This window comes from Passer montanus, unplaced genomic scaffold (assembly GCF_014805655.1).
Source record: "Passer montanus isolate IOZ18808 unplaced genomic scaffold, ASM1480565v1 scaffold7, whole genome shotgun sequence".
Classification (NCBI taxonomy): Eukaryota; Metazoa; Chordata; class Aves; order Passeriformes; family Passeridae; genus Passer; species Passer montanus.
The window spans coordinates 3,253,354-3,280,960 of record NW_024372147.1 but is presented as its reverse complement, the minus strand read 5'-3'; the positions used below and the strand labels follow the sequence as shown (position 1 = coordinate 3,280,960).

The 27,607-nt window shown below is 37.9% G+C and overlaps 1 protein-coding gene across 2 annotated transcripts in view; it reads right to left on the bottom strand.

Annotated features, from left to right (window-relative positions):
- SLC28A3 (solute carrier family 28 member 3) overlaps nt 1-26,038 on the bottom strand; it is a 38,273-nt gene extending 12,235 nt beyond the window's left edge. Inside the window, exons 1-9 of one of the 2 annotated variants that reach the window (XM_039729806.1) lie at nt 25,887-26,038; nt 18,382-18,486; nt 14,426-14,508; nt 11,823-11,914; nt 10,253-10,442; nt 8,178-8,322; nt 6,591-6,704; nt 5,131-5,208; nt 220-300 (exon numbers count right to left, since the gene is read on the bottom strand). In XM_039729806.1, coding sequence (XP_039585740.1) covers nt 220-300; nt 5,131-5,208; nt 6,591-6,704; nt 8,178-8,322; nt 10,253-10,442; nt 11,823-11,914; nt 14,426-14,508; nt 18,382-18,486; nt 25,887-25,943 — 945 coding nt within the window. In that variant the 5' untranslated portion in view covers nt 25,944-26,038. The remainder of the gene's footprint in view (nt 1-219; nt 301-5,130; nt 5,209-6,590; nt 6,705-8,177; nt 8,323-10,252; nt 10,443-11,822; nt 11,915-14,425; nt 14,509-18,381; nt 18,487-25,886) is intronic. The other variant, XM_039729807.1, reaches the window with a different exon arrangement.
- Nucleotides 26,039-27,607: the final 1,569 nt, after the last annotated feature.

Here is a 27,607-nt window from a genome sequence, read left to right as displayed (position 1 = left end):
ATGAAGATTTAAGCAAGTCTGGCATCTGAGGAACACTAAAGCTAATCAGGCAAATCTAACAATTAATATGACATAAGCAATGAAACCAGACTGAGAGATGCAAATCAAGATTTTGCAATGGTAACATTTGGAATTATTTCCAGGCTATGGCTCCTCTGCACATGCTCAAAACATTTCCCACACTAGCCAAAGGAGCATCCAATTGGCAAAAATGCATACCTTTCCAACAAGCCACTGCATGAATCCAACGTGGTAAAGCATAGACATAACCGTACTGAAGAAAACCACAATTGGCAATACCTGATTTGAAGACAAAAGATCATTAAAACTTCTACAGTGGTTTCCTTCCTGACTTTCCTGTTTGTGCTGTAATTAAATAATTTTCATTTATCTACATAGTTTTCTAATACAACTGCAATTGTTTAGAAACTGTTTAGCTTAGCATAATATACATAAGTGTATAACCATGTTTAAGTCAATGCAAACATTTACATCCTTTAAAAACAATCTATTTAAAGGTAAATACTTACTAAATACAAAAAGTGAATATAGGTCTCTCACAGTGGATACTGAAAAATACTTCCTTTAAACATAATTTACAAGAATTGCATAAATACCTAACCCACTCTCTGATGGGCTATTAAACCACTCTCTGGCTGGATTTTCACTCTGAATAAAACGAATACAACTTGATTCTCAAATATGTGAAATACACAGGACACCACCATTTCTATGCTAGTATACAACAGAAAGAAAAATCCACCCCCTAAATATCCAAAATTAGTCAAATTAGTAACAGCTAAAACAGTACCACTGTCGTGTGAAAGGGGGAAGACTTCCTAGACCATTAATGTGGAGAGACTTATTTACCCTTTAGTATTTAATTTGTCTGTCAGTGTCCCAGGAAATCCAAACCCTTGTAGCTGACCAGTCTTTCAGCATCCCATTAGGAAGACCCTTAACTGAGCAGTCCTCCTCAGCTGGACAGTGGTTTGGCTGTGTTAAGAGAAACACACTGCCAGCATAAGGGAATCCTCCCAGCAGGTCTTACCCCTTACTAGAGTGTATTCCCTGCTGCCGACTGCCAGCACCCATAAAGGATTTACACTAATAATTTCAGGAATAACACTCTTTATTAATATAAGACTGCAAAATGTTAAGGTTAGAAAATTGTTGCTCATTGTATCTGACTGCAAAAGTATACTTGAAGGAATACACAGACAGGCTCTAATCCCAAGTGAAAGTATTCAGGGCACATAGAGCCTGGTTTTTACCAGTTTACAGGTGTCTCTATGGGGAAGAAGACAGTTTCTGCCCGTTGACTGATCCCAGCAGTTAAGATGGAGTTTTCCCTAATTTTCCACGGTTCTCAACTTACTTATATTCTATTTCATTATGTTTATGTGGAGTTTGAGTGACTCTAGTCATAGAGTGACCTTTGTTACTGATTAGCATAAAATTCTCTCCCTTTGCTTTTAAAGATACAGACAAAAAGAATGTAGAGTGCATGGCATCCATGTTCAGGATGATGTTGTCATGTGTGGATTGGTTCATAGAAAGAGTACACTTGCCAACAAGGGCAGAAAGTATTGGGAATTAAAGGTAAATATCTAATACGTAGTTTTCATTATAAAAGAGACAACCGCCTCGTGGGCGGGGGAGAGTGCCTTTGGCTGTCTTGCTGATCAGACCTCGGCTGGACAGACAGAAAATCTTTGTAGATAAGAAATAATAAACTCAACTGAAGACCTAAAAGCAAGAGTCCAGACTCCTTCTTCGAGAGCGCGGCCTACCCAGAACCACTTTTTCCCATGCTGGGGCAGAGACAAGTAACAGCCGACCCTGGCATTCCTGTGAGGGTTGTTCATATATCAGGAGCAGATAACTTTGACATGGAGGTGTACATTAATATTATTATTAGTCTTTAATGAAGCAAGTTTGTCTAAGGAGAGGGATTTGACCACAATTGCTGGCTCACCAGTGGGACATCTTCCCCTCTTTCCCTGGTATGCTCTTTATCAGCAGGTATGTGGTTTATCAGCTACAAAGTACCACCGAGTTCCCTTCCCTGCAAGGATTTCCACAGAGTTTGGCCATGGGTGCCTCCACTCTACTCCACCCTCCATTCCATCCCCCTTAACAGGTGATGGGGAATCATTCTTGGAAGGGTTTCAAGTCATGCACCAGCCATATTCCATCCAGAAAGCAGCAATGGTGATTTACTCTGCTTTATAACTCCTCTTAAAATGCGAATATAACTGCTCAGTTTCCTCTAAGTGTATCCCCAGTTACCAGTCCACAGGGCCCACAGTCATTTTCCCACAACCACGAAGACTAGGAAGCTTTGATGTGTGTTCACTAATGACATAATGCATTATAAATAAAATCAAGTAACAGAATGAAAAACAACAAACCACTCTGTTAGTTCAGATCTTTTCAGTACATAGACTCTATGCCTTTCTAGAGGAGAGTTAGTACTATAAACAATTTTGATAAACATTTAGAAATTCAATTTTGATTATCAGAACCTTTCTCTAAAAGGACAGAGTGCAATTAAGCAAATATTGTTGTGCTGTTCAACAAATTAATATAATGCTGCTTTCCCTATCTTGGTTCCTTGATCCTTTTTGCAATTCTGCAGGGATAGTTTGCCATGCAGTAACAGCAGACAGTTTAGTTTAATAAAATTAATGTCTTTCTCCCTGCCTTTTTTTTGTTATTGCCATACAGAGCAGGAAGCTAAAATTGTAAAATTGTTGTCTACTCTCAACTCCCCTTCTTTGTGGCTTGACGTTTAAATTTTTCCCTATTTTCCTTTAAAGAAGTTGCTATTGATGTTTAAGAAGCATCCTGCTTTTTCATATACTCTAAAATTTGACCTTCAAAGCAAAGCTATTCTCAGGGAACCATAATTCTCCTGGTATTAAAAAGAAGATACAGATTTAACAGAAATCTAATTTCTTCCTTGCTCAAAGCAAACTTTCTCTTTTGTAGTCAACAGGATAGAAGACTTAATAGTAAAAGGTCTTTTCCATCTACTTAAGTGCTTGGAAATGCTTTTGTATGTGGGCAAGTGGGTATTTTTTCAGAACTCTTAAACTCTGCATCTGCCTGCACAAATACATATTTAAAACAAACCAGTTTATGCATGCAAATATGTGCATTTTTGACTAACTAGTGCTTCCAGAACCATGTGCTCAAAGACATTGTGGGACTGATGGAACTGGTCAGAACATATATATATACACAAGTGTGCATATGCACAAATGGGATGTCTCTGCTCTGGTGACATGTCCACTTCCCTTGGCAGAAAACGGATGTGTCCCTGCATATTGCTGAGGATGGATACAACTGGACTCTGACAGACAAATCCTGTCCCTTGTCTAATCTCTGAGGAGCTAAGCATTGTCTTTTGGATGATATTTTGAAATATCTTGGGGCAAGATTAAAAGAGCTCATCACAACATGCAAACTCATATAATATCAGAAAGACACAAAAAAAACACTTTGGGCCAATTAATGTCTAAATAAATAACAAGTGTTTCAAGGGAGAACAGGCTGGCTGTCACTCACTGTTGTTGGAAGAAGGAATTCCCTGTCTAGAGGAGGAGCAGATGGAGCATGTTTTGATATTGCTGTACACTTTTCTGCAATTCCATTTACCATATTTATAGGTATATATTCCTATATATATGTAGCTCTGAAAACCAACTGTTTTTCTTACTTTTCAGTGTGAGATAATATACTTATTACTGTTATAATCTTCTAGAAATTCCATGGTTTTGCTGGTTTGAACCATAGGATAAGACTGATGTATGTTTGCCTACACAGAAGCAAACTTTTGGCTGTCTAATCCCTAGTTATGGCTTTAGTAAGCAAAGTATTTTGCATCATCAGTGAAGACTCGGAACCACCTTGAAAGAATCATATTCATAAAGCATTGCCAAAAACCATGAGAAAAATTACATGGGGGGGAGGATGGCAGTGGGGGCAGGAATTAAATAATTTCATCCCTAAAACATGTAGTTGAGAATCAAAATTGTTATTTAAGTGCTCCAATAAGTAAACTAAATACCACCCAAAGTAAAGGTGGGAGGAGCTGGAAAGTGAAACAAAAGGTACAAAAGAACTGCTCTTAAAATATAATTCATATTTATTGATGAAATACCTAATTTTTTTTTCCCTTCTAAGACTTTCTGACTGTTCTTAGTAGCAGACTATTTTACAGATAGCACCTTCTCTCTCAAGAAATGAAAGAGCTAAGTTTGCAGAACATCTAGTTTGGAATATCACCTCAAGAAAAAAATAAGAGAAAAGGCACGTAAGCCCACGGTCATATATCTGAAAAATCAAAAGAATGGTCTCCAACTAAGTCCTGATACATTTCTCATATTTGTTTGGGGTTTATTTATTTGTTATTTGGGTTGGTTTGGGGTTTCTTTCATTTTGTATGTTCTTGATTGTAGCCTAAGCAGGCACTAGGGCATCAGCTGCTTCTCAGAGCAAAACCTTGAAGGATGCTGGTGCAGATTAGACAGCACAGAGCAGATAAGCTGTATTCCAGCTGTTTCCCAAACAGGTCTCTTAACAGAGAGATGGGAAATCCCTCTGTGATGTTACTAATGTAATATCATGCAATTCTTCCTGCTTATGCATCTTCTAACTCTTCGCCCATGTGTGAGTAAATACACGTCTAGGCTCTCCACTTCTTCAGGGGGAAAGTTTGTGAAGCAGCGGTCTGTACAGCACTTAAGGGTACAACAGCATGGCACGGCAGAGCACTTTTAGTCATGGACAAGTGGGGAAGATAGGTAGGAGGTAATATTTCCGTCAGTGGCCAGGTAGAAGCCTTTTAACCTATTCCTTGGAGAAAAATATTCAAAAATTCTGACTACATGCAATGTATGTTGTTATAATTAGACTAAATAAACACATCTACCTCAGTGTTCAGCAGTGAATGAAAGTGATCCCAAATTTTCTATTCAGAATATCACACAATAAAGAATAGTTTACCTGTTGATTTCTTTGATGACTACATAGGTGTCACAAGCCACACAATTTATTTCCCAGCTATACTGTTCTTCTTGCCATTTTTTATCTGGTACATACAGCATACAGCAACCATCTTACCTTAAAAGCAAAGAAATGATCTGTGTATTTGTCACCAAACACAAACTTGGCACCTGCATCAGAGTACTCCAGAAAAGTCTGGGGACAGAAAGCAAAGTAAATTAGCCATAAGCTCTGGGTACCTGCCAATACCACACAAAATACTGCTAGTTGTGCTGCAGAAATATGGTGAGGTCCAAGAAGCTTGGGCTTTGATTTGTAGGGGTCCAAGCCTTGCTGACTGTATTTGGCTGAACTGAGGGTATCTACACTGCTCTGTTGAGTACCCGACACAATGGAGGCCATAAACTACACTGAAAAAAAAATTTTCTTTAAGATCCCAATACTGTGCTGCACATTTATTCTCCATCTGATGCAAATAAGTACAATGAATTATACAACTTAAAATGGAGATTTGACAGCTGAAGTAATAAGTTTTGAAAGGTGTAGCTAAGAGATAGCCTGAGGGAATCTTCTACTTTTAAATTTTGAGCCAGTGCATTTTTATGCTTCTGATGCAAATATATGCATTACTGATACAGTTTAAAATGGAGTTAAAATACAGTTTATAATAGCTACAGTAATTAGTTCTGACAGGATAGACTGTAAGACTTGAAAACATGAAGCTAGAAAAAGGGGGCACCAGACCTGCTTCACTCAGAGACCGAGAACCTGGTGACAAAACCCAGATGACTCCCACTGCCTGCAGATTAGACAGACGTCAGATCTGTGCCTTTGCTTCTGCACAGAGACAGTACATTCTGCTCTGTCTGGTTTTACATGTCCTTAATTATCTGTGAAGAACAGCTGTGAGAATAGTATTCCCAAGGTGAAAAGTCTGAATGTCCTTCAGTGGGTACTGTCTGATGTATATTTTGGATATTGCTTATTCATTACTTTACAGTAACCAACTTTTTAAAAACCTTTTTGTCTGCAGGGATACCTGTGGATAGATCCCTTCAACTTTCCTGAGATCCCTTTCAGCGTGCAGATCTGGATTTTGCCACCTGCACATAGTTGAATTAATTTTCTTGTATGTCATGAGGACTATGAAATGTCTCTGATACCAGGAATGTTGCTGCTCTGAAGATAATTAGGGCTGTGCCCTAAATCTCAAGGCTTTTCAACATATTGTGTTTATTGCAAGGATGATTTGCAGTTGAGCCATTTCTAAGAACTCCTATGAGTGCCTTGACACAACAATAATTTGTGTTTCAAGAATGCCAATTTATAACTTCAGCCCAATGATGGTAAAGCCATTAATAAATGCTATTACTCTGGCCATTGTATTAACAGGAAAAAAAAAACATAAAGAGAAGAAGGTTGAACTCAGGAAGTCAATGACCTTTCTGAGAATCCATTTTTTCTCAAGAGAAGAAAAAATCAAGGGACAAATGGATCCTTGAACAGTCTGTTCAATGTAAGACTCTCAAGACAAAAAAAATATATTAAACAAGTAAGGATTTTGCTCAATAGCTTACCTGGATCTGAATGCCTAGCCAGTTAAATACATCAAAACCCACTTTGGTCCTTAGAATAAGAATCCCAAGTATAAACTGCATTCCTATTCCTGAAAATACTGGTCTCCAAGCAACCTAGATAGGCAGAAAAATAAACAAACTGCTTGTTATTTAAATAAATAATAGTTTACTTTGGATGTTTGTTTAAATAATGTAAGGGGATAGTCTGACTATACTGCAGAATGGAAGCAGCTGCAAAAACAGGTTTTAAGGGACATGGATCTTCACATATTTGGACAGAGCATAAGGAGATTTTGCTACAGGGTTTGTCCTTGGGTAATTTCAACTCTGTTTATGTCCCCTAGCTTTAAAGACTTTTGATACTTGAGAACTGCTCAGTTTTATATTGTGATTCATCATACAAAGCCAGTCATAGGAGAAACTGTGGCTGCTTATGATGAGTTCCTCTTTATTACACTGATGATTCCTGTTCCACTGCCTCAGAAAACATATTTGTTTTGTGCAAATTGAATCAAATCACTTACAAAACAAAGAGCTACGATGGCATTCTCTAATTTAATCAGATCATATTTGAATAACACAAACCAATTAGGTGTAATGAGGGCTTGTGGGAGAGCACAAAGCATTTGGAATATGAGTTTTCACCTCACTTGGAGACAGCAGCAGTTGCAAAGGATAGGGCAAGTTCATTAGTCCTTGCTAAGAGGATATCACCTGTTAAGAAAGTCTCAGCACTGATGGAAGTCATGAAAAATATTGGGAAATCTTGGTGACCTGGACAATGTATGTATTAAAGGAAGAATGCTGAGGTATATTAGGTATGCAAATAGGAGTAAAAGCTGAAGTGGTAATTGTGGTGGCTGAATGAAGCCCTTTGTAATACCACAGCAAAACAGAGTGGACATTTCTCATGGAAAATTAAAATAAATGGCATTTGTGAGCCTATGGGCGTGGGCGAGCAAAAAGTGAGGACATCAGCTCAACCCCAGCTGCTGAACTTGCAGTGGAAAACAAACTTGTTTAAGTTAGTATAACTAACTTAAGGGGTTAAGTACTATATAAGTCTATCAAATCTCTGGTTCCAGGCAATTTGTACTGATGTGATGACAATGTCCTCAAATAAGTGATATGCTGAGGACTGTGGTGACGCTCCTGTGAGTGAAAGCATGAAGAAGGCCTATCTCAGTTTGAACTGTATCAGGGCTGGAACAGAAGGTGGGCAGCAGCTTCCCAAATACTGAGACACAGGTGTTGGTACAGCCCTATACATGGTCCGCAAGAGCAAAATTACTTTCTTCAGAAATTAAACACAGTGCTTGGTCTTAGGAAAGGTTATATTCTTACTTTCCCACATTTTGTTACTCTTACTAGACTTGGGTAGGGTAGGGGAATAGTTTTTTAGACACAGAATAAAAAAAATCCCAAAACGTGAATCCTGGAATACTCACTTGGCTTGGTCTTAGGAAAGGTTATATTCTTACTTTCCCACATTTTGTTACTCTTACTAGACTTGGGTAGGGTAGGGGAATAGTTTTTTAGACACAGAATAAAAAAAAAATCCCAAAAGGTGAATCCTGGAATACTCACTTGTGTTGGATATTTGGAAAAGATAAGCATCAGGACAACATACATCACCAGCCCACCAAAAGAGATTAGCTGACGGGATCCTCGTTTTGTTGTGTCAAAGATGAGCCAGCAGATGATCATTATAAGAAGAGTTGCACACAACACCCTACGAAATAAAAAGCATCGTGATATCCTGAAAAAGATGTTTGGGATATTAATTTCCCTTCCCATACCCAAAACATTTACATCTCTGTTTGTGAATAAACTCTTTGTACAATGTATTGCACTTAAACCTGTAGCTCTACACAGGCAGGTACCTGCCTTTACTGGTGTGCCTCTGGCAACATCCTTTGGTGGCATCTGGAAGAAATGTCCTCCAAGCCAGAGTAGCCAAAAAAAGCATGAAGTACCCTTGTTTGGGTGCTATTTCTATTAAATGAAATGTGAGATCTTCCTTTCTCATTTAATCCTTCTTTTCTTTCCCTTCCTTTCCTTTATTGAATCTTTAGTTCTGGGCAAGAGAGGCTGTGGTATTTATGACTTGCACTGTGCTGTTTAGCTGGTGGGACCATGAAGCACACTCTACTGAGAAGCAGACTATAAACAGCTCATTTCTTTGTAACCATTTGTAGTCCATTCAGCTATCTCAGAAACAATGAAATGTATATCTGTGTTTCAGTGTTTCTATGGTCCCCATTATCAGAACCATGTCAAGCTTATTTATTGAAGGTAATTATTGCAACAATAGCCTGGAAGGCAACAAAATACCTCACCCCATATACAGAGAGGAAACATTGTCCCAAGTCTTTAATGCTAGTTTTGTCTAACAATAAGGTTTCACCGATTTCAGTGGTACCTAGATACATCAATTCAATCCTTAGATGGGGATTAAACACCTTGCAGGCAAATTCCACAAAATGGCTTGGCCATTGCAATGCTGAGTAACCCTTTCTATACCTGAGAGACTTTCCCTCTGTTGGAAGAAAACAGTTAAGCACCTAACCTGTGATATGTACAATTTAAATATTGCAGCCCAGGTAATACAGCACTTACTGCCCCCATTTGTTCCATCTGCTCCTCAGGACTCTCCTGTTCCTTTTACTCTTTATCTCCCAGAGAGGCTGCCAGATCATCTACATGGAAATGCCTCTGTGTGACTGCTCTCTAATATGGCTGCTGAGCAGAAGGACCACAATCTTTATAACGCCTTTCTTATCAAAGCCATTTCTAAATCTTAAGAATAGTCTGGGACATTATCCTGAACTGAGAATGACTCCTCCTTAAAACTCTTTCTTTCTCAGCTAGTAGGTGATCTAGCTGAAACATGTAGTAGCTGGCCAATTTAGTTTTCCTTTTTAATGATATTTCATTTGTTTTTTCTTTGGTCTGCAAGACTCCTTTTTCTTCTCATTTTGCCAGGGATAACTTCAAGATCCCCAAACACTGCTCAGGAATACTTGAGATAAGTGTCTGATAGGTCTAATTATGATCTAATAATAGATAATAATTAGATTGTTATCTAATAATCTAAGTCATCTACCATTTATCTACACGATGAATGTCTACTATCCCAAATTAAGGATATAAAACATTATTATGGCATTAAATCTGGCTGGTATGTTTTGATTCCGGAAGGTCAAGTAAAAATTGCTATGGAGATATGTGGAAAAACAGTGTTTAGATGTTATACTCCCATCTTTAGGAGTTTGCAAATGTCAGAGTTAAGGTTCTTATAAACCTAACAATTCTATGAACAGTGAAGAACTTTCTGGTTTTCAGAACTAATGCAAAAGGCTGCAACGCACATGAACTTTTGTGAACATATTCTCTTTCAACCACAAACTTTTCCCACCTCAGTTTGTGGTGTTTTCCCTATGCTTTCTGCCAAGACTTTTGATCCCTGGCTACTGCATTGAAATCCTGAATGTGTTTCTGATGTTTCCTGGTAAACACTGAATTATTCTGTGTTTTTAATGAGATATGTGTGATTGACCCATCCCCCTGTTCTTGTGGGGAAATAAGCTGAAATAAAATCATAGGGGTAACTTGACTAGCGCATTGTCCACCTACATTAATAGAAAGTAATTAATATTTACCATTTCAGCCAAAACCACTGTTTTTTCAGATATTGGTCTCCAGGGGAAAAGAATGCAGCAATTCTGTCTTCAAACTTAGCTACAAAAAAATCCCAGCAGATGAAGAAGATGGCTAGGACAGTGGCGACAAAGAGTGGCAAAGCTCTCTGAAAATTCAAAGTGCAGGCTGCAATAACTAATGCCAAGTATGCTGTAACAGAAACAAGAATATATATATCAGTTAGGTTGGTCTTTTTAAAAACAGGATGAAATTTTAAATTTATAAGAAGTCGTCAAAGTCAGGCCTGTGTTTATCTTTTCAGTGCTTTTCTGACTCTCACCCTAAATACTGAAAATCTTGCTTTTTTGGATTGTTTTGTTACTTATGGTATGCTCATTGGTGTGGAAGGTGTCAAAGCAGATTATATGATTTTGCCAAGGTAGGTTCATATGAAACATGTTAATCACTCAGAAAAATGAAACCCATCTACAAGAGCTTCTTTTTCCTGTGTAAAATGTATGAATTAAGAGCATGAGTCATGCTCTTTTTTTCAAAAGAGGATGAGTTTATCAAATAAAACTATAAACAAACACTTATAAACATATGTCATTTGACTGATATTATGACCTCAAGTAATTGTGAATTACTTTAAAGTAATTTATTTCATAAAGTAGCTATGAAATTATTTCTTTGACAGGTTCACTGCAGATAAATGCTGGCCAAAAAAAATTCAGTTCTTGTAAAGAATGATTGGATTTTGTCTGTGGTAAACAAAGAAGAAGGACTACTGATTTTTGTAATGCAAATTGGTTTTTATGGAATTATGAAATCCTGACATATTCTTAGACCTCACTCACTTTCTTGAGCCAGAATATGCCTGTACTATGATAAAGCAAGACCTGATGAGTTATGAGGGCAGGATACTCAGCATGCAAGGAACACTTTTATAACCTCCTGGAGTACCGTCTCATAGACATAGTTCATGTCTCTGTGTTCCCAGTGTTCAAGTAGAAAGATCTCAAAAACAAACTTCGTGAAGTAGAAGGAAACAAACCAACCTACTGGCTAATTAGGAAAGGGAGAAAAAAGAATATCTGAATGATTTTGCAGTGCATACTGTCATAAGTACACTTACTCCAGAAAAAAATTTGCAGTAAATATGGAGTGATATGGGTCAGCAAAGAAAGCTTTCATTTCCAGCCTGATTACTTAAGTTCAGTCCTATTTGGTGCCTGACAGTTTTTAAAGTAATTTCACAGTCTTGGACAAGTTACTGAAACTGTAATTTTGGAGTCAGCTGCTAATGGAGTAGACACAAAGTCTGAACTATGCTGTTTATCACAAGTGTAATTGCCAGTCAGACTTTAAACATGCTGGAGAAGCAGTCTAGCAAGATTTGTCCCTTTGTTGTGTTTGGGAAGTGGAGGTTTTGCAATCTGGAATTTTCTCTGGGACTAAAATCTTAACTACTTTGAAATACATGGTTAAAGACAGTCCAGAGTTTTTGTGCCAGACAAAGACAGTGCAGCCTATAATCTCATACAGGTAAGTAAACAAGGCTTCAGCAATTCTGGATGTAATATACTGTACCTGTTATTAAAATTCCATAGAACACATAATGAATTCTGGTTTTATGTTTCTTGCAAAATTCACAGACGTCATCATACCTTTTTTCTAAATGCCTAGGAAAAAAACCCCAAAAGAATAGAAATGTAAGCTTTTGCAGAAGAAAATTATGTTAAATTGGTCAAAAGTTCTCCACTGAAGTTCACTGAATTTGAAGAGAATTATATTTGGATCTCAACGTGCCAAATATAAAGTGCTTTTTGAAAGGGATTTCTTTGGGTTGATGTTGGACAGGTGAAAAAGAAAATATGGCAGATATCTATTGGGACAATCTGTCATCTACATAATGGGCCAAAGTCAGCAGGCCAGTTCTGCTACGCTCTGAAGTGCACCTCTTCTGTGGAGAGATCGGTCAACAGGGTTAGTGCAAACTGAGTAGGTAGTTAAAAATTTAGTCTCCATTACTAGACCCACAAAGTCTGTTAATACAGCCAACCCAGCATTAATGATGTGGAATAGTAGTTTTGCTATAATTGGGAAGGTCTAAGGCTGCATTTGTGTGTGTGTAAAATAACCAATACCCATCCAAAACCTTATTACGGCATGCATAGATGTTTCTGAATTTTTAAAAATTTGGTTGTTATTACATAAGTTTTCATCTCATCATCTCATGGAAGTTAAAATGGTTTGTTATATTTGAATATCATGCTCCAGTATCAGTTCTTCCAATTATAACATATTTCACTTTCTTTGTTTTCCTCACTAAAGGTAACAGCATGATTTCATGAGGGAGGTCAGTCACAATTTACGGAAATAGCAGATAAGGGAGTTAATTCAACAGAGATTTCCAGTGTTAAATATGCTGGTGATGTGGACATATATCAATTACAGAAACAGCAGCTACAAAAACCACCTTCATACTGTGCAAGCTGGAAAAAAAATTACAGCTATGTCTCTTTCCTCTCAGAGGCACGGCTTTAGAGAAGCACATCTCTGAAGCAGTCTCTCGCATTCCCAGTCCATAAAGGCAATGTTATATTTAGAGATGCTAATTATCCAGACTGTACTTGTTTGGAATCTAGATGCAGCTTGAGTTAGATGCCCACTGATGTCCAGCATGAATACGCTTATTTTCTGCACTCAAAAAAATTCAATTAATTTAAAATAAATTTGAGATAAATGAGAAATATTAATTTAAATTATATCAGTACACTGAAGAACAGAGCAGGAACATGCTTCTTCACAAGTACAGAGAGTAATAGTTCTCAGAGAAATCCTGATTACCTTTGATACTTCAATTTCAGTTCTGGGAATTCCTGTAGCTTCACAAATCATAGCACTTTTTTTCTAACTTGTAAGAACATTAGGTTATCTACCCAATCTCAGCAGAAAGATTATATACAACAGGAAAAGGAAAAAGGAGAAATGAGAGACAAACAAAAAAGGCAGTTACTGTATCAAATTTTTGATTCATTCATCACCCAAGAAAAGGAAAAAAATACAGTTACTGCTACTTATGAGCCCTTTGGGACTTAAAATTGTTATTTTCAGATTACAATTTTTTGTAATTTCTTCTTTTATCTAACATCTCTCTCTCTCTTCCTTTTATGATATTAATTTAGGCTATTATGACTTTGGTACCAGAATATCTTAAAATACTTAAGCACATAGGTCATGAATATGCAGCTCTGTTCTGAAAGATGGCAGAAAAAATATGTTCCTTGTGAAATATGGTTAATTTACTAAGGAATCATTATTTTCTAAAAGCTGATCCTAAAGGCTTGAAATATAACTGAAGATGTTGAAAAAACATCTTACTTTAACACTAATGTAAAATATTTATATATGTCAAAACTATTCTTGCTTGCATTTTGTAACTCAGAAATCAATTTTCTTGTGCATGCACTCAAGAAGTGAATGTTAAAACCTTGCACTTGCAGTGAATCTGTGTTATCAACAGACTGATCTTTCAAAAGGGCTGTGTCTTAGACTGCAGGGTATTCAGTACTATCTGTTGAAAGAAATCAGTGACACATACGTACATTTAGTATGATTTTAAGTATTGTGTCTTAACTTTTTTAATACCTTAAACAGGGAAACTTTTTTTGCAGTTTTCACAAAAATACCTAATCCTCAAGTAAAATTTGTGTTTTCACTCTGTGATCACTTGGAAGTAGAGCAAACACAAAGTAAAATTTTTGTTCCGTTAAAATGTCTTTTTTTCACAGCTATTCTGTTCTTTGTGCTGCAGCAAATGGCTATGCAAACTGAAATACACTAGTGAATCTTCAACTTCCTGAAAGAGACCACTCTTTAAGACCTCTGTGTAAGAAACACTGCTCTAGAAATATTGGAAAAGAAGTTATTGTACAAGAAAAAAAAATATAGCTCCTTTAATTTGCAAGGCTTTAAAAGGATAGTTCCACAATCACAGATGTCATTTGTATGGTATAATAATTTTAAACAAGTTGTGTTTATTACAAAAATTGCTAGGCAATACAAAGGTCTGTGTAGCATAAGGGTACAGCAGAGAAATTTAGAGCTGTCACTGCAGAAGGATAAACACTGGCAGCTTTTTGCTTAGGCCAGGATAGAGTGGAAGACTTACTCATGCAAATACACATTACCCTTTCAAGCGTGGTTGTTCATCATCTACGGAGGCACGTTTGTTTTCATGCAGATCACTCTCAATATTGATGTATTCATCCCCCTGGAAAGCAGATCAGTGCCAAGCTTGTCAGAGGGGTTTATGCTTCTTAGGTAAGGTGCAAAAAAGCATCACCACTGGCAACTGGCTGAAGCAGTCTCTAGAATTTCCTGTCTGCACTGCATTCATGTCTCCAGCTCTCCCACCTGCCACCAAATCTGTAGTCAGCATTTAGACCAGCTGAGGATTTTCCCAAGCCATCCACACCATTTTCAACAGGGAAATAAAGGGGGGAATAATACCAGTGTTACTCAGAGCTGATGAGGGCAGGGCCTCATAGATGGAGGCCCTGTACTGCATACAGTTGAAAAGGACAAGCTGTGAATTAGCCAGCTTGCCCAGCACCTCCTATAGACACCCCCAGGTTTTGTTGCTTGTCTCTTTGCAGAACTTTAATATGATGGAACCTTCGTATATTCTGACTGATTAAACTGGGTGAGGCTCAGTGTTTTAAAAATTTAACTAAGCCAAGAATTTTATTTTGAAGAAAAATTGTTGCCTGAGTCCACATAAGCACGGCACTGTAAAAGCTTTTGTGTGGCTACAGGCTGCCCCACAGCCTGTCTGAGGACAGCCTTGAGAAGGCCAGGAGGGGCACAGCCTCTCAAAGCTGCTCAGCACACCCCTGGGGGCTGTCATGCCCACGCGGCACCTCTGCCCCCGTCCCACTCTGGTGGGGCACAAGGATGGAGCTTGTCCCATGGCAACTTACCTCCATGCTCATGGTGGGGCCTGCAGAGTGGCCAGGGCCCAGGGCAGGCGACCATTGTGTTCAAAGACAGCAGCGTACCTGCGTGTGGCACTCACGCCTCTCCCTTTGAGCACTGTGACCCGCTGACCGGCCTGGAGTGTCTGGCCATGACCAGGGTGATGACAGACAGGCCTGGCCTGGCCTGGCAGACATGTCCTACCCTCTTCACAAGAGTAGCCCACAGTGCTCAGCCACTTTTGCAGCAGTGACAATCTGCAGGTGAGTTTACCTTTTGTTATTCTGTCATTTTTGTTTATGGTAAGTCAATTCCCCAGTCTGCTGTGGAAAGCAATGCCCACCACAGACCTTGCCCTGGCCCCTGCATTCTGTCTGTCTGTCCTGCTGCAGGTGCTGCCCAAAGCCCTGGAAAGCTCTGTTAGTTGCTGGGGAGAGACTTGAACCACAGAGTCATGGAATGGACTGGGTTAGAAGGGACCTTAAAGATCATTAAAAATCAGAGTTCCAACCCCCTGCCATGGGCTGGGACACCCCACACTACACCAGGTTTCTCAAAGCCCCAACCAGTTTGACTTTGGACACCTTCAGAAGCATCCAAAACTTCTCTGGGCAAATTAGTCCAGGGTCTCATCACCCTCACAGTAAAAAATTTCTTCCTGATATCTGATCTAGACCTACCCTTTTTCAATTTAAATCCAGTCCCCCATGTCCTATGACTACACGTCTCTATAAAAAGTTCCTCTTCCTTATTTTTTGTAAGCCCCCTTTAAGTGCTGAAACACCACAGGGGATCCTGGAGCTTTTCTTCTCCTATCTGAACAGCCACATTTCTCTCAGCCTGTCAAGTATCTTCAGGCTTTAATGATCTCAAAGGCAAAACTAACACATGGTGAGACCAGGGGAGTATATACGTAGAAGCTGCTGTTTACTCTCCTAGGGAAATCTCAGCATAAGACCAGCAGGAGTCTTGACTGCAGTTTTTGGAGGAGGGTGTTGCATTGTGTGACTGCATCTCACTAAATTAAATTCCTTTGGCTTTTTGGTGTTGACTGTGAAACAAAGTGAACCTGAAAGATGTCTACGAAGTTACTATTACTTTTGGTAACTGGCAGTACTCTTCTCAATGGCTGTACAAGATAGGCTTCTTATCTGAAGGACACTGAATGGTGATAATATCGAAATATAATTTATTCCTGAGATTAAATTTGGGATATGTTGCATACCTGTGCTTCTCACACATTCTTTTAACCACCATTATGGAATCAGGAGAGCCCGAGCCCTCCGGGTTGAAGTGCCTCTTTTCACATTTGCAGGCAGCTACACTCCCTTTGGCACTCTGTCAATTCTTCTGGTCACAGCCTGAAGCTCATGCCCTACAGATATTGCTTTAATCTCCACCATCATTCCCACTGCCACCACTTCTTGCACTGCCTAGGCCAGGTCATGCTCTCCTATCTCTTTTCCCCATGCCAGAGCATACTATCTGTGCCTGGATCACCCACAGCCTGAATTCTGGCTCTCTGAATTTCTGAAGTATATGTTTTGATTTGAATATATAAGCTATTTTTTCTTTTGAGTATGTCAATTACAAACACATCAATCTACATATTTTCACATTGTTCACAATGTATTTAATATACTTAGAATATTACTATGTCACTCTTGTCACAAATGCTGTCCTACACTGACATTAAAATGTGAGAAAATCTGAAATCAAAGACAACTTTTTGTGAAATTGGAAAATGGATGCAAACCCCTTTTATTCTTTTTCATGGCCAAACATGATACCAGGTCTGGCTTGTGGAGAGTGCTGGCCCTTGCTCAGAGTTACGTAAGGGCTGTGTGGAACATGTGGACTTCTGCAAGCAAAAGGAGACACTGCTAAGTCCATATTGTAAAGACCATCAAAATAAATTCTTATGCCTCTGTCACAGTGTACCGGAGAAATTGTTGATGTGAATATACACATCTCTGATGCTCTTGCACCAAGTAGTGGCAGAATGTTTTCAGATGAACTTTTTCAGTGGGAAATTGGTTTCTCTGATAAAAATAAAGCTTTCATAGATGTCACTTCTTTTCTTCAATTTTTTACCATTTCAATCAGTTCTGAAAGCCCTTTTTAAGTATTTTTTGTTTTGTTTTAACAATTTTCTTTTTGCCAGCTTTCTTGAAGATGAAGCTATAGACACCATCTACCACCTTTCTGTCCTAGGATCTCAGATTCCAATCTAGTTTCCAGGAGTCCTTAACAGAACTGTCTAAGTGATCCTTTCCATCACTGTATATCTGAAATTAATTCAACTCTGAGAGCAGACACATTACTTTGCACCATGCCTTTGTTGCCTCTGATCATATTCAAGAAAACAACAGAAGATAGAAATGAGTACCCACTGCATCAAGTATTTCTTGTATGCTTCTTTGAGTACCATTACCAAACTTGGCAAGTAGATATGATTACAACGGAATAGAATTTTTAGAGTAGCAAGTTATTTCTGGAGTGAAATAATACCTGACAATGGTGAAATACCTGTGGATTTTTTTAACCCGACACTCAGGTTTTCATAGCTGGATATTCAGTATGTGGGCTTAAACAAACATACAGTCAAAAGAAGTCAAAATTAATGTGTTTATTATTACAATAATCTGCATTGTGCTCTCTTCTTCTCTGGTCAGTTTTACACAGCACTTGCTGCCTCAAGTTTGTGTTTGTCTGAAATTTTCCCTATTTAGGATGTTTACTTAATAATTCAATATTATTTTATTATTAGATATTTAGTAATATGAATTCTTCGTCTGACTGAAAGATTGTATCTCTAAAACCAATGATTACAGACTCTCTTTTTCACCTTCTTATTAGAAAATGCTTTTAGGGCAACTCCTTGTTCAGTCTTCCCTCTGATTACCATTTCTGATGCCTCTTTTGTATCTTGTATGAAGCCATTATGACATTGGAATACATTCTTTCTGAATCTACACATGCAGGTTTTTTTCTTTAATATATTTTCTGAGAATGGAACTTCCTGTCCATTTATACATTTTAAATGATATTCATATTTTGTTAGAATATCTGTCCTGGATATACTAATACATTGCTGACATTAACTTCCAGGTTTACTAATCTTTATAGGGTTATTTGAAAGAAAGAAAAAAAAGAGAAAAAAACATACCTGATTAATATGCACTGTTTCCTTATTTTGTGAATTCTTGATTCGCTGCAAATTGTCTCCAAGGCCTTTCAGATTTGTATCATCCACACCATCATCACTGTCATTCTAGGACCAGAAATTACATTGGTTCAAATCAGAAGCTGAAAGCCTTTCTCATGTACAGTAAGAACTGATTTATTATCTGATGCCTGGGAAGCAAGTGAATGGGTATCAGGAAATGGCCTCAAGTTGCACTATGAGAGATTTAGATTATTGGGAAAAATTTCTTCACTGAAAGGGTGGTCAGGCATTGAACAGGCTGCCCGGAGAAGTGATAGATTCATGCCTGAAGAGTTCCAAAAACCTGTAGGTGTGGCACTTTGGGAACATAGTTAATTAGTGAACATGGTTGTGCTAGATTAATGATTGAACCCAATGATCTTACAGGTCTTTTAATATCTAAATGATTCTTCAATTCTTTGTGCTGCTTTACCACAACAGGCACCCCAAAACTTGGTGTGCAAAGCTTGGCTGTTCAAGTCCCTGCACTACTGTACAGAGGTGCCTTGGTCATGAATGGAACTCAACTAATGTGAATCTGCTGTTTTCTTGACTAAACTGACGTGTCTCCCATGGTGAATTGTGCTGTTCATTGTCTCAGGACTGGTTCAACAAGTTTATAAAAATTCAGGCCTTCTCCTCACCAAAGGCAAAATGGACTATTTGGGGCCTTCCTCAGTTGTTAGTACCTTTGCCCCAGTATTTATGCTCCTTACACACATGGAGTAAATGTGAACATGTACTTGTATTGCTCTAAGAATAAAACACTTAGGGTGTCGGTAAAGAGAGGAGTTAGCTTTACCATATTAATCCTCTGAGGTATACCTTTTATCAGAGAGATGAAGACAGCCATAACCAGCCCAATTAATTCTACTTTTTTCATAAATCCTGAATCTCAGTTTTCTGGTTTCTTAGTGTTTTGAAGGATAAGTTATCTTTTTAATGGTCCTAGAACATCTGGTTCTTGACTTTGTAAGAAAGCTGCCTAAACAAAATTTCAGATAACTTACATCTGCAATTGTTGTGAATGTTTTGTATTTCAGTGGTTTCTTATGGCAGCAGTTACAGTATGGTAATTTCACTGGGTTTTACTGCATGAGGTATCTCATTATTTACATGGTAATAAACTCAGTATTTACAATGAAAACAATCACTTCCACATGAACAATACAAATAACCTGAATCATAGTAAATTAATAAAAATTTCCAAAGACAGGAATAAGCAGTACTACTAGAAATAAATTGAATTTTGCCTTTTAACAAAAACATGGCCTTAGAAGCAACTAGAACAATGCTTAGTCACACTTTTCCTTAAAGATACTTTGCCTCTAGACTTCACAAGAAATCAGTTTCACTCAAAGTGTTTTTGTAACGTTTTGTGTCTCGGAGAAGAGAGAGTCACAAGAGGCTGTTTATTCAAGTGCTGTGGCCTTGATACTCTTCACCTAGAAGTGAGGAAACTGATGTCTCTTTTCCTTCCCTTAAGACAGGTATTTCTGCTTCAGATACCCTTGTCACTTGTTTTTCTCCTAACCATACCATCATAGGGGTTTGCTGTAGCTGCCCCTGCAGCCAGCAACAAACACAACTACTGAACATTCCATACAATTTTTAAAGAATCACAATAAGCAGAGATTAACTGTAGCATTGAGATATATTAAAAATACTACACAGGACAGCATAGCAAAATCAAAGCACTATAGTTCTGTAATTCACATGTACACACACCCACACACTCCTGACAATGGTGTGTCTGAAGATTTCCATACTTGTTGCTGAGGAAGAAAAAGCAAAGATTTCCTAGAATTTTTTCAGTAAATGTGTGAAAACCAGTAAGCATGCAAGTTGCTGTTCATGAAATACACAAGTAAAGAATCTATGTTGGAAGACACCTTTAGAAGTCACTTTGGTGAACCCACTGCTCAAGTGCAATAATTGCATAAGAAGTTTCATTTATAGAATTAAAATATATGAATGTATGAGTAATGTATGAGTGGTAACAAAACCACTAAGAGCAGTGCACAATTGCTTGAATTCAGTAGCCCATGCTGCAGATTGATAGATTTATGTCCTTCTCTGTGAATTAAAAAAGTTGCTATTTCAACTGATCATATAACATTTCTGGATTCTTACTGATTCAGCAGAAACTGGTTAACTACCATTGATAACAAGTTTACTCTAGTAAGATTTCTGTTGACTTGAACAGTCTTTTAATTATTGCCATGAAGCTGAGTAATTTTCTTATTTCACAGCTGATTTTTTTTAAGAACTGTGTCTTCATTCTCCCCTTTATAGAATTTATTTTTGTTTAGTGAAAACACATTATTTAACCCTACTGCTTGAAGAAAAAAAAATTAATTTCTGATAAGAACAGAAATATTCAAGTGACATGTTGGTCTGTGCTTGTTACCTACTGTTGCTGATTGCTATATGTAAGCAACTCAGCACAAGCAGAAAACCTCTGCCTCATTTACTCAGTATCCTTTTCAGCTCCCTGTAAATGTCTGGAGAAGAAAACAGCGCTAGAGAAAATGGGAATTAAAGCCTTAGGAACTATAATAACACAATGCTGTTATGAGCACAGGCCAGTACAGCAGCAGGTAACGTCACTTCTGAACCTACTCGACCTCCAGGTGACATGAGAGACCAGGAAGTTCACAGAGAAGCTTCGATGGGAAAATTCTCTTTGCTTTAGTGCACAGTTAAAGCATTACAGAATTGGTCCATCTATTTTGAATGCTTGTAATATGCAAAGTGTTTTGAAGCCGTGTTTCTGCTTTCACAAACTGCTTTACTCAAGAGCTTGGAACTCCTCTCTTGTAAAATACTTGATTAAATGACAAGGAAATAGCTGTGTCAACTGTGTATGCTCTTTCAATATTTGTTTAGTTCCCTCTTGACGAGCTGTTAATTCACCTAGTATTGTTGCACGACTACATTAATTTATCTTCCCTGACATCTCCTCTTTGATTTTGAAGGAGGATGGATTTGGCAAAGGGCTAATAACTTCTATTGTGCTTTTAACAATAGCAGACACTCTGGAGTAGATGGTGTTACTAGGGAGGAAAATAGGATGGCCAACTTTACATTGAGGCAGCTGCTTACGGGTGGGTCCGTATATTATGTTGGAGATTAGAATCAGGATACTCAAGGAACCGACTGCAAATGAGAAGCTTCAAAAGCAAATAATTCAAGTTATAATGTCGTGTTCTGTTGCAACTCAAGAGAATTGTATTTTCCCAGCAGAAGTGAAACCATCTGGTTTACAGCTCAAAACTTGCTTTTCTTTAAATATTCAGCTACCCTGAACACCATTCATCTAGGTTTTCCTTAATGGACTATCTTTTGTTAGCCAGTGCCATGATTCTGGAATTTGAATGCATTTTAAATATTGAGGAAGAATTTTTTTAAATTAGTAATCACAGCACTCATAAATACTTGTCGAATTATAAAACTCAGTCTACAGGGCAGGAAGGATAAATGTTCATTATCCATGTACTAAACTACAGCAAATGAGTTGTACAAACAACAAATAAGAAAAAGGTTCTGCCAGATATAAATTTAGCAGGCTACATTTTCATGGGCTGTTTTGAAAAGGACTGTAAATAAGACTCCCCACCTCTGAGTACATTGTTGTTTTCTTAAAAAAAATTAGGTTGTCCGGGTAGGATAGTTGGCTATTATCCTGAAATGTAGGGGCTTTTAATTAAAAAAACAAACAAAAACAAGTATGGCTTTGGAAAGCAAGTTTTGAAAATGTGGAAAAGGATTACATAATTTCCTGTCTGAATCTGGTCAAATAATGCAGTGCAACACCGCCTCTGTTTCCGAGGGTAAACATAACAGTGATGCTCATGAAATACAAATTCGTAATAACATCTATAGTCTTAATTAACCAACCAGACAAGAGTATCTAGGAAGCTGTGAAAAATGGCAATAAACAGAAATTGCACTTTTTAGGATATGTTTTAAGCTTGTTTGAATGAAATGGATGCATGCATTATGGCAATACAAATGTCCTTTGCACTGTGAACAAAAGGCAGAATTTTAAAGGGGATCCTTTCTCAAGTCAGCTTCTTAAGAGCGTGCTGTGCTCTGCTACAAAAACAGGTACAGGTTGTTTATGCATCATAACACTGGGAATAGGAGGCCGGTGAACAATAAATATTTATTAGTTGCTATCTTTCCTTAGCACTGTATTTATGTTTGCCTCTGTGCTGCTTTTTAACTGTAGGGCAGTTTATTCATCCCACCTAATGTTTCTTTTTAAGATGCAGCTTTTATAATTCCTTATGGAGTGTGACTTGATGTTTAATGTTATCAGAGATCTGAATCATCAGTACTGATTAGATAAAAATTTTGCCACTATAATGAGGGCTAAAGACAAGCTAGGTAAATCCAACCTCAGTTTTAGGGTTATTGTTAGTGATACAGGGTTTCTGAGCAGGAAACTGCGGGCAAGTGTAGTGGTCCTCCAGCCAGCCACTACATGTATGAGAGGTTGACTGAACCACCTTGAAGGCAAGAGGCACAGTAACATTTCCACACGTTATGTACGACATTATTGTAGCTATAGATACACAATCTGGTTTACTCTGGTACACTTAGCAGGACAATTTTCTGAATTGAGGATAATAATCTGAGTTTTTAAATTACATGACATTTTTAAGATGGAAAAAATATTAACAATCTGAATGTCTTATAAACAGTGCAGCAATCTGTTGATTCTACCTATGAGGGCAGCATCCAAAGCAGGTAACTTTAGCATGTAGGTCTTAAAAACTGCATTGGATTTCATTAAGTTAAATACTTTATAACTGAAGGGTAGGAACGTGGTAGGGAAGACTGGCAGTATGGGTAAAGAAAGCTATTTATCTTCTATAGAAAAAACTCACTCATTGTATTACACCCAAATGGCTGTTGATAATTGAGATATTCCTAATATCAAAAAGAGAGAGACAAAGAGAGAAACAGCAGAGGTCTACGTTTGGGGTTTATTGTCTGTTGTCTTTTGAGACCATTTTGAGCTGTTAATAAGGGGGAAAGTTTCTTCTGGGTTTCCCAGCTACTGGTATTATCACAAGGTAATAATACAGGACCTACAATTTCAACACTACGCTCAAGTGGAAAATGCATAGCGCAGAAATGAAGTAGCTGATATTTTGCAGAAACAGGCATTTTAAAAAAAATGCAATTAATGGTATTAATATAACTTCATGCTGCATGGATACAATCCTATCTGAAAGTTAACATTTGTTAAAAGAGGGTGTACTACACTACCACTGAAAATGGTAATGCAGTGAAAATCCTACCACAGTACAAACGGATGTGTGTGTTTACATATCAATAGCAATCGAGAATTTGAGAAGAGCTCATAGTTATCGCCCTTTGACCATCTGTGTGACAAACCAAAAAGCAGACTACTCTATACTACAACTTCATCCTGTCAGCGTCCCTTTGCAACAGAAATCTCATTCTTGACTTGATAAAGGTCCTTCATCGATCCCTTCTTAGCATTGAGCTGATTTGTATTACATTGAGAGCTGTTTTACGAACTTAGGTACTTTACAAATTACCTAAGTCAGATTTACATTGTCCGTCTCTTATTTTATCCCTATGTGCATTGATCATTAAGTGGTTCAGGTGCATCTGAAGGTACCTATGGATACTTAAAATGGTACCTACATGGATACTTAAAATGGTTTAAATTACACCTTTTCCAGAACACTTTTGTATTTTGTTGTTTAGGTAAGATACTCATTGCTTAATACATTAAGACAAATTTATTTTGGAGGAATTAAAGTATTCACTCTTTGTACAAGACAAGCTTTAAACACAATAAATAGTGGGACATGATGAGACTGTTTACTTTTCAGTGGCTTTTACTGTGATTTGTTTATATACAGAATTTTACCTGTATTTCCTTCTGTGTCTTATTTTTCCTAGGCAGTGATTCGCATATTGAAACAGAGATAAGACAGCGTAAACGTAAATAAAAATGGCCCGGGTAAACTACCTGCGTAAGGCAGAGGGTTAACCCGGATTACTACACTGCGCAACACAGATCTCTGAGGAAAAAGGTGATTTTCAGTTTATGCCATTTAAGAGAGTTCAACACTGAGCTTTTGAAGCTAGGGACTCCTCTCCTTTTTGAGTTTGTAAGCACAGATTTAGGAAGCTGATGGCACTAGCTTAGTTACATATTTTGTGTGAAAACACGGGATAAAACCTCTTACCTCGCTCATTTGAGCTGACGGAGACACAAGTTCAAATTGCTTATCTATCTGCTCCGAAGCACAGATACGTTGAGGGCGCTCTGATTACTCAGCCTAACCACTGGGTTATCATGTTTTAAGAGTTAACTCTTTTGTCTACCTCCCGTAAATATTCCCTGACGGACTTCTCTGTCCATATAGCGCAATGAATAAATATATAGAGCGGTTGAATGTCGGTGATGTTATGTAATAGTCCACATGTTTCTACAGTTCACAGCATCTACAAAGACCCTTCTGTGTTATTTGGATAGTGTCGACAGATACCCACATCAGCTAGCCACTTCCTGCTATCTGAGATCAAGAGCAGCATAAGGATCGAAGACTGCAAAGGAAAGCAAGGAGCTGCTTTGTTAATGTACCCCTCTTCAGAATATTTCACAGCTACTGTCTCTTCCCGACTTATTCTACTTTTATCACAAGTACAGTGAGCCAGCCCGGCTGCGGGTTCGCAAGTTTCTGTTTGTGTCTGCTCTAATTCCAGTGAAAGCACAGCGATGCTGGGCACTGGGAAACAACAACTAAATACTTTTGGGTTTTTGTTTTTTTGGGGGTTTTTTGGTGGTATTTGTTTACGGGGGTTTGTGCTTCCGCTTATGAAATCTGCGTTTTTTTAAACGGCTGTTAATATTACTTTACGCCTAGAAAATGTAAAACCTTCTGGGTTGGTTCCTTATCTTCTCTTCGCACTCCTCTTGGGAGCAAAGAAAATTGTGCTTACTTTATGCATGGAAGAATGCTATGCCCCACTATGATTACATTAGTACTTTATAATTTTTCTCACATTATTGAAATACATTGCTGTGATGAGTTATGTGTCTGCTGCATAATGCTGACACTTGTCTTCAACAGAACTGTATATGACCTATCCTCAGGAATAACCAGCAACTGATACAGCAGATGGGAGCCAGTTGTGAGATCCACCAGTCTATGAGATATTACCGAGTCAGGGCACTTTTCAAAGCTAGCTGTATACCACTGAGTAGAGCAAACTCCTGAATAAGTCAATTGTGCTCAACTTTTTTTTTCACAAGAGCCGTGTACTTTGGCAGGGAATCAGCACGTAGAATGTTGTAAAATACCTGCAGGCAGAGTGCAGAAAATGGTTTTTCTTTGTTCAGGGTCTGAATTCAACATTGGTCAATGTTTTTAACTCCTTCCTCTTCCCCAGAAACCGAAGGAAACCACGCTTACCTGGAAGGCCAAATTGTGCACTCCTGAGCGATCACGGTTGGTCTCCGTCAGCTCCATGTGCCTGGTATGGAGGTTTTGGGTGAATGTTGGAATGTAGGAAGCTACTTGCAGCACAGGGCAGAATCAGCCAGCACCTGGTTAATCCATCCACAGGATCGACATCACTTGAAGTCAAGTTAGCTGGAGGCCTTCTCAAGTTACTCTTACTCCCACTTAGCTCCACCTTCTCGCTCTGCTAGCACAGCCCCTTTTGGCCAGCATGGAAAACGGCCTTCAGAGACAAGAATGGAGGATACCTGCAGGCTCAGGAAACATATTTTACACAGTATATCTCTGGGTGGTCCTAAAGGTAAATGTGCATACTTATATGACTTCTGTCTTTCCTCACTTGCATGTGATGAAAACTTCCACGTCCAGGTTTTGAGAGGCCAACAAATTTTTTGTCCTTTTTTTTAGGGGTATTCTCAAGTAATTATTTTTGTGATATGGTACCTTTATTTTCATAGTAGCTGGGGATTTCACCTAGCAGGAGACAAAACAAGAATGTGAACAATGCTCAAAATGCTGACAAGTGCTGGTAAAGCCACTTTCAGTTGACATCATGTATTTCATGGCACAGAGTCTTTTGGTTATCTATCCACAGATTACTCACCTTTAACTGAAGAGTATTTATGATACTTTTCAGGCTTGCTATTTGCAGTATTGAAATTAGATGTTCTTAAAACTATCAATTGGACCTCTTACCCATGTTTTTTGTCGACTATGGACTTTGTGTATACAGCTTGTTCTGTATAAGTCCTGAAAACACTAGCACTATTACAGACACCAATGTCAGACGGGATTTGTGTGAATAAAAATTTTGCCATTAAGAACAGCAAAAATGACAGTGTTCTGTTTCTTGGAAATACAGCAAAATATATTTATGAATTCATTAGCTGCCGACATTCATAACTTTTTACATGCAGATGGAAAATGTCATGAGTCATGCCTCACCTTGTGAAAAGCAAAAAACTATGCCCTATTCTACGTATGAAACCAGAATGGATTGGCATGACTGAATATATTATTCAAAATAATGAACAATTACATGAAAAATAAGATGATGCATCTTTCTGAGTAATCTTTCAACTGTTTTACAGTATTATAAATCATACTGTTGCAATATGTGCTTTCTGAATACTATAACTATTGCTCAAAAAGGAGGACTAGCTGGGGTTTTTTTGGCCAGGTTTGGCATGGTTTTTAATGATTTTTAGCTTTACAGTGTTCAAAATATTTTAGAGACCCAGGTTTTGGAATTAACTTGTTTATTGGTAATTATATTTGCCCTGTGAGTAGAGGACATTTTCTGACTAATTACTTCTTTCTGAACAATCTTCAGCAAGAAATAACTGCAAATATCTTTAACAAGTTTTTATACAATTGCCTGCTGATTTCTGCATACCTCAGCTCCTTTCCCTTCCTTTCTTCCTTCTTTCCCCCTTTCAAGTTTGAACATGCTTTTATCACAAGAAGGTAGAGGAAACAATTAAATGAATAATTTTCAAATCCAGTCTATGCAATCTTAAAATCTGTAATTTGCATTTGTATAGATGGAAGAAAGGTCTATCCTCCTAACAGTTACAAGACAGTTCCTCATGCCCATTAGATAACCCATTAGATAATTTTTAAAACAGTTTTTTCTCATTTAAAAAAGTCTCAGAATAACACTGACTCAATAA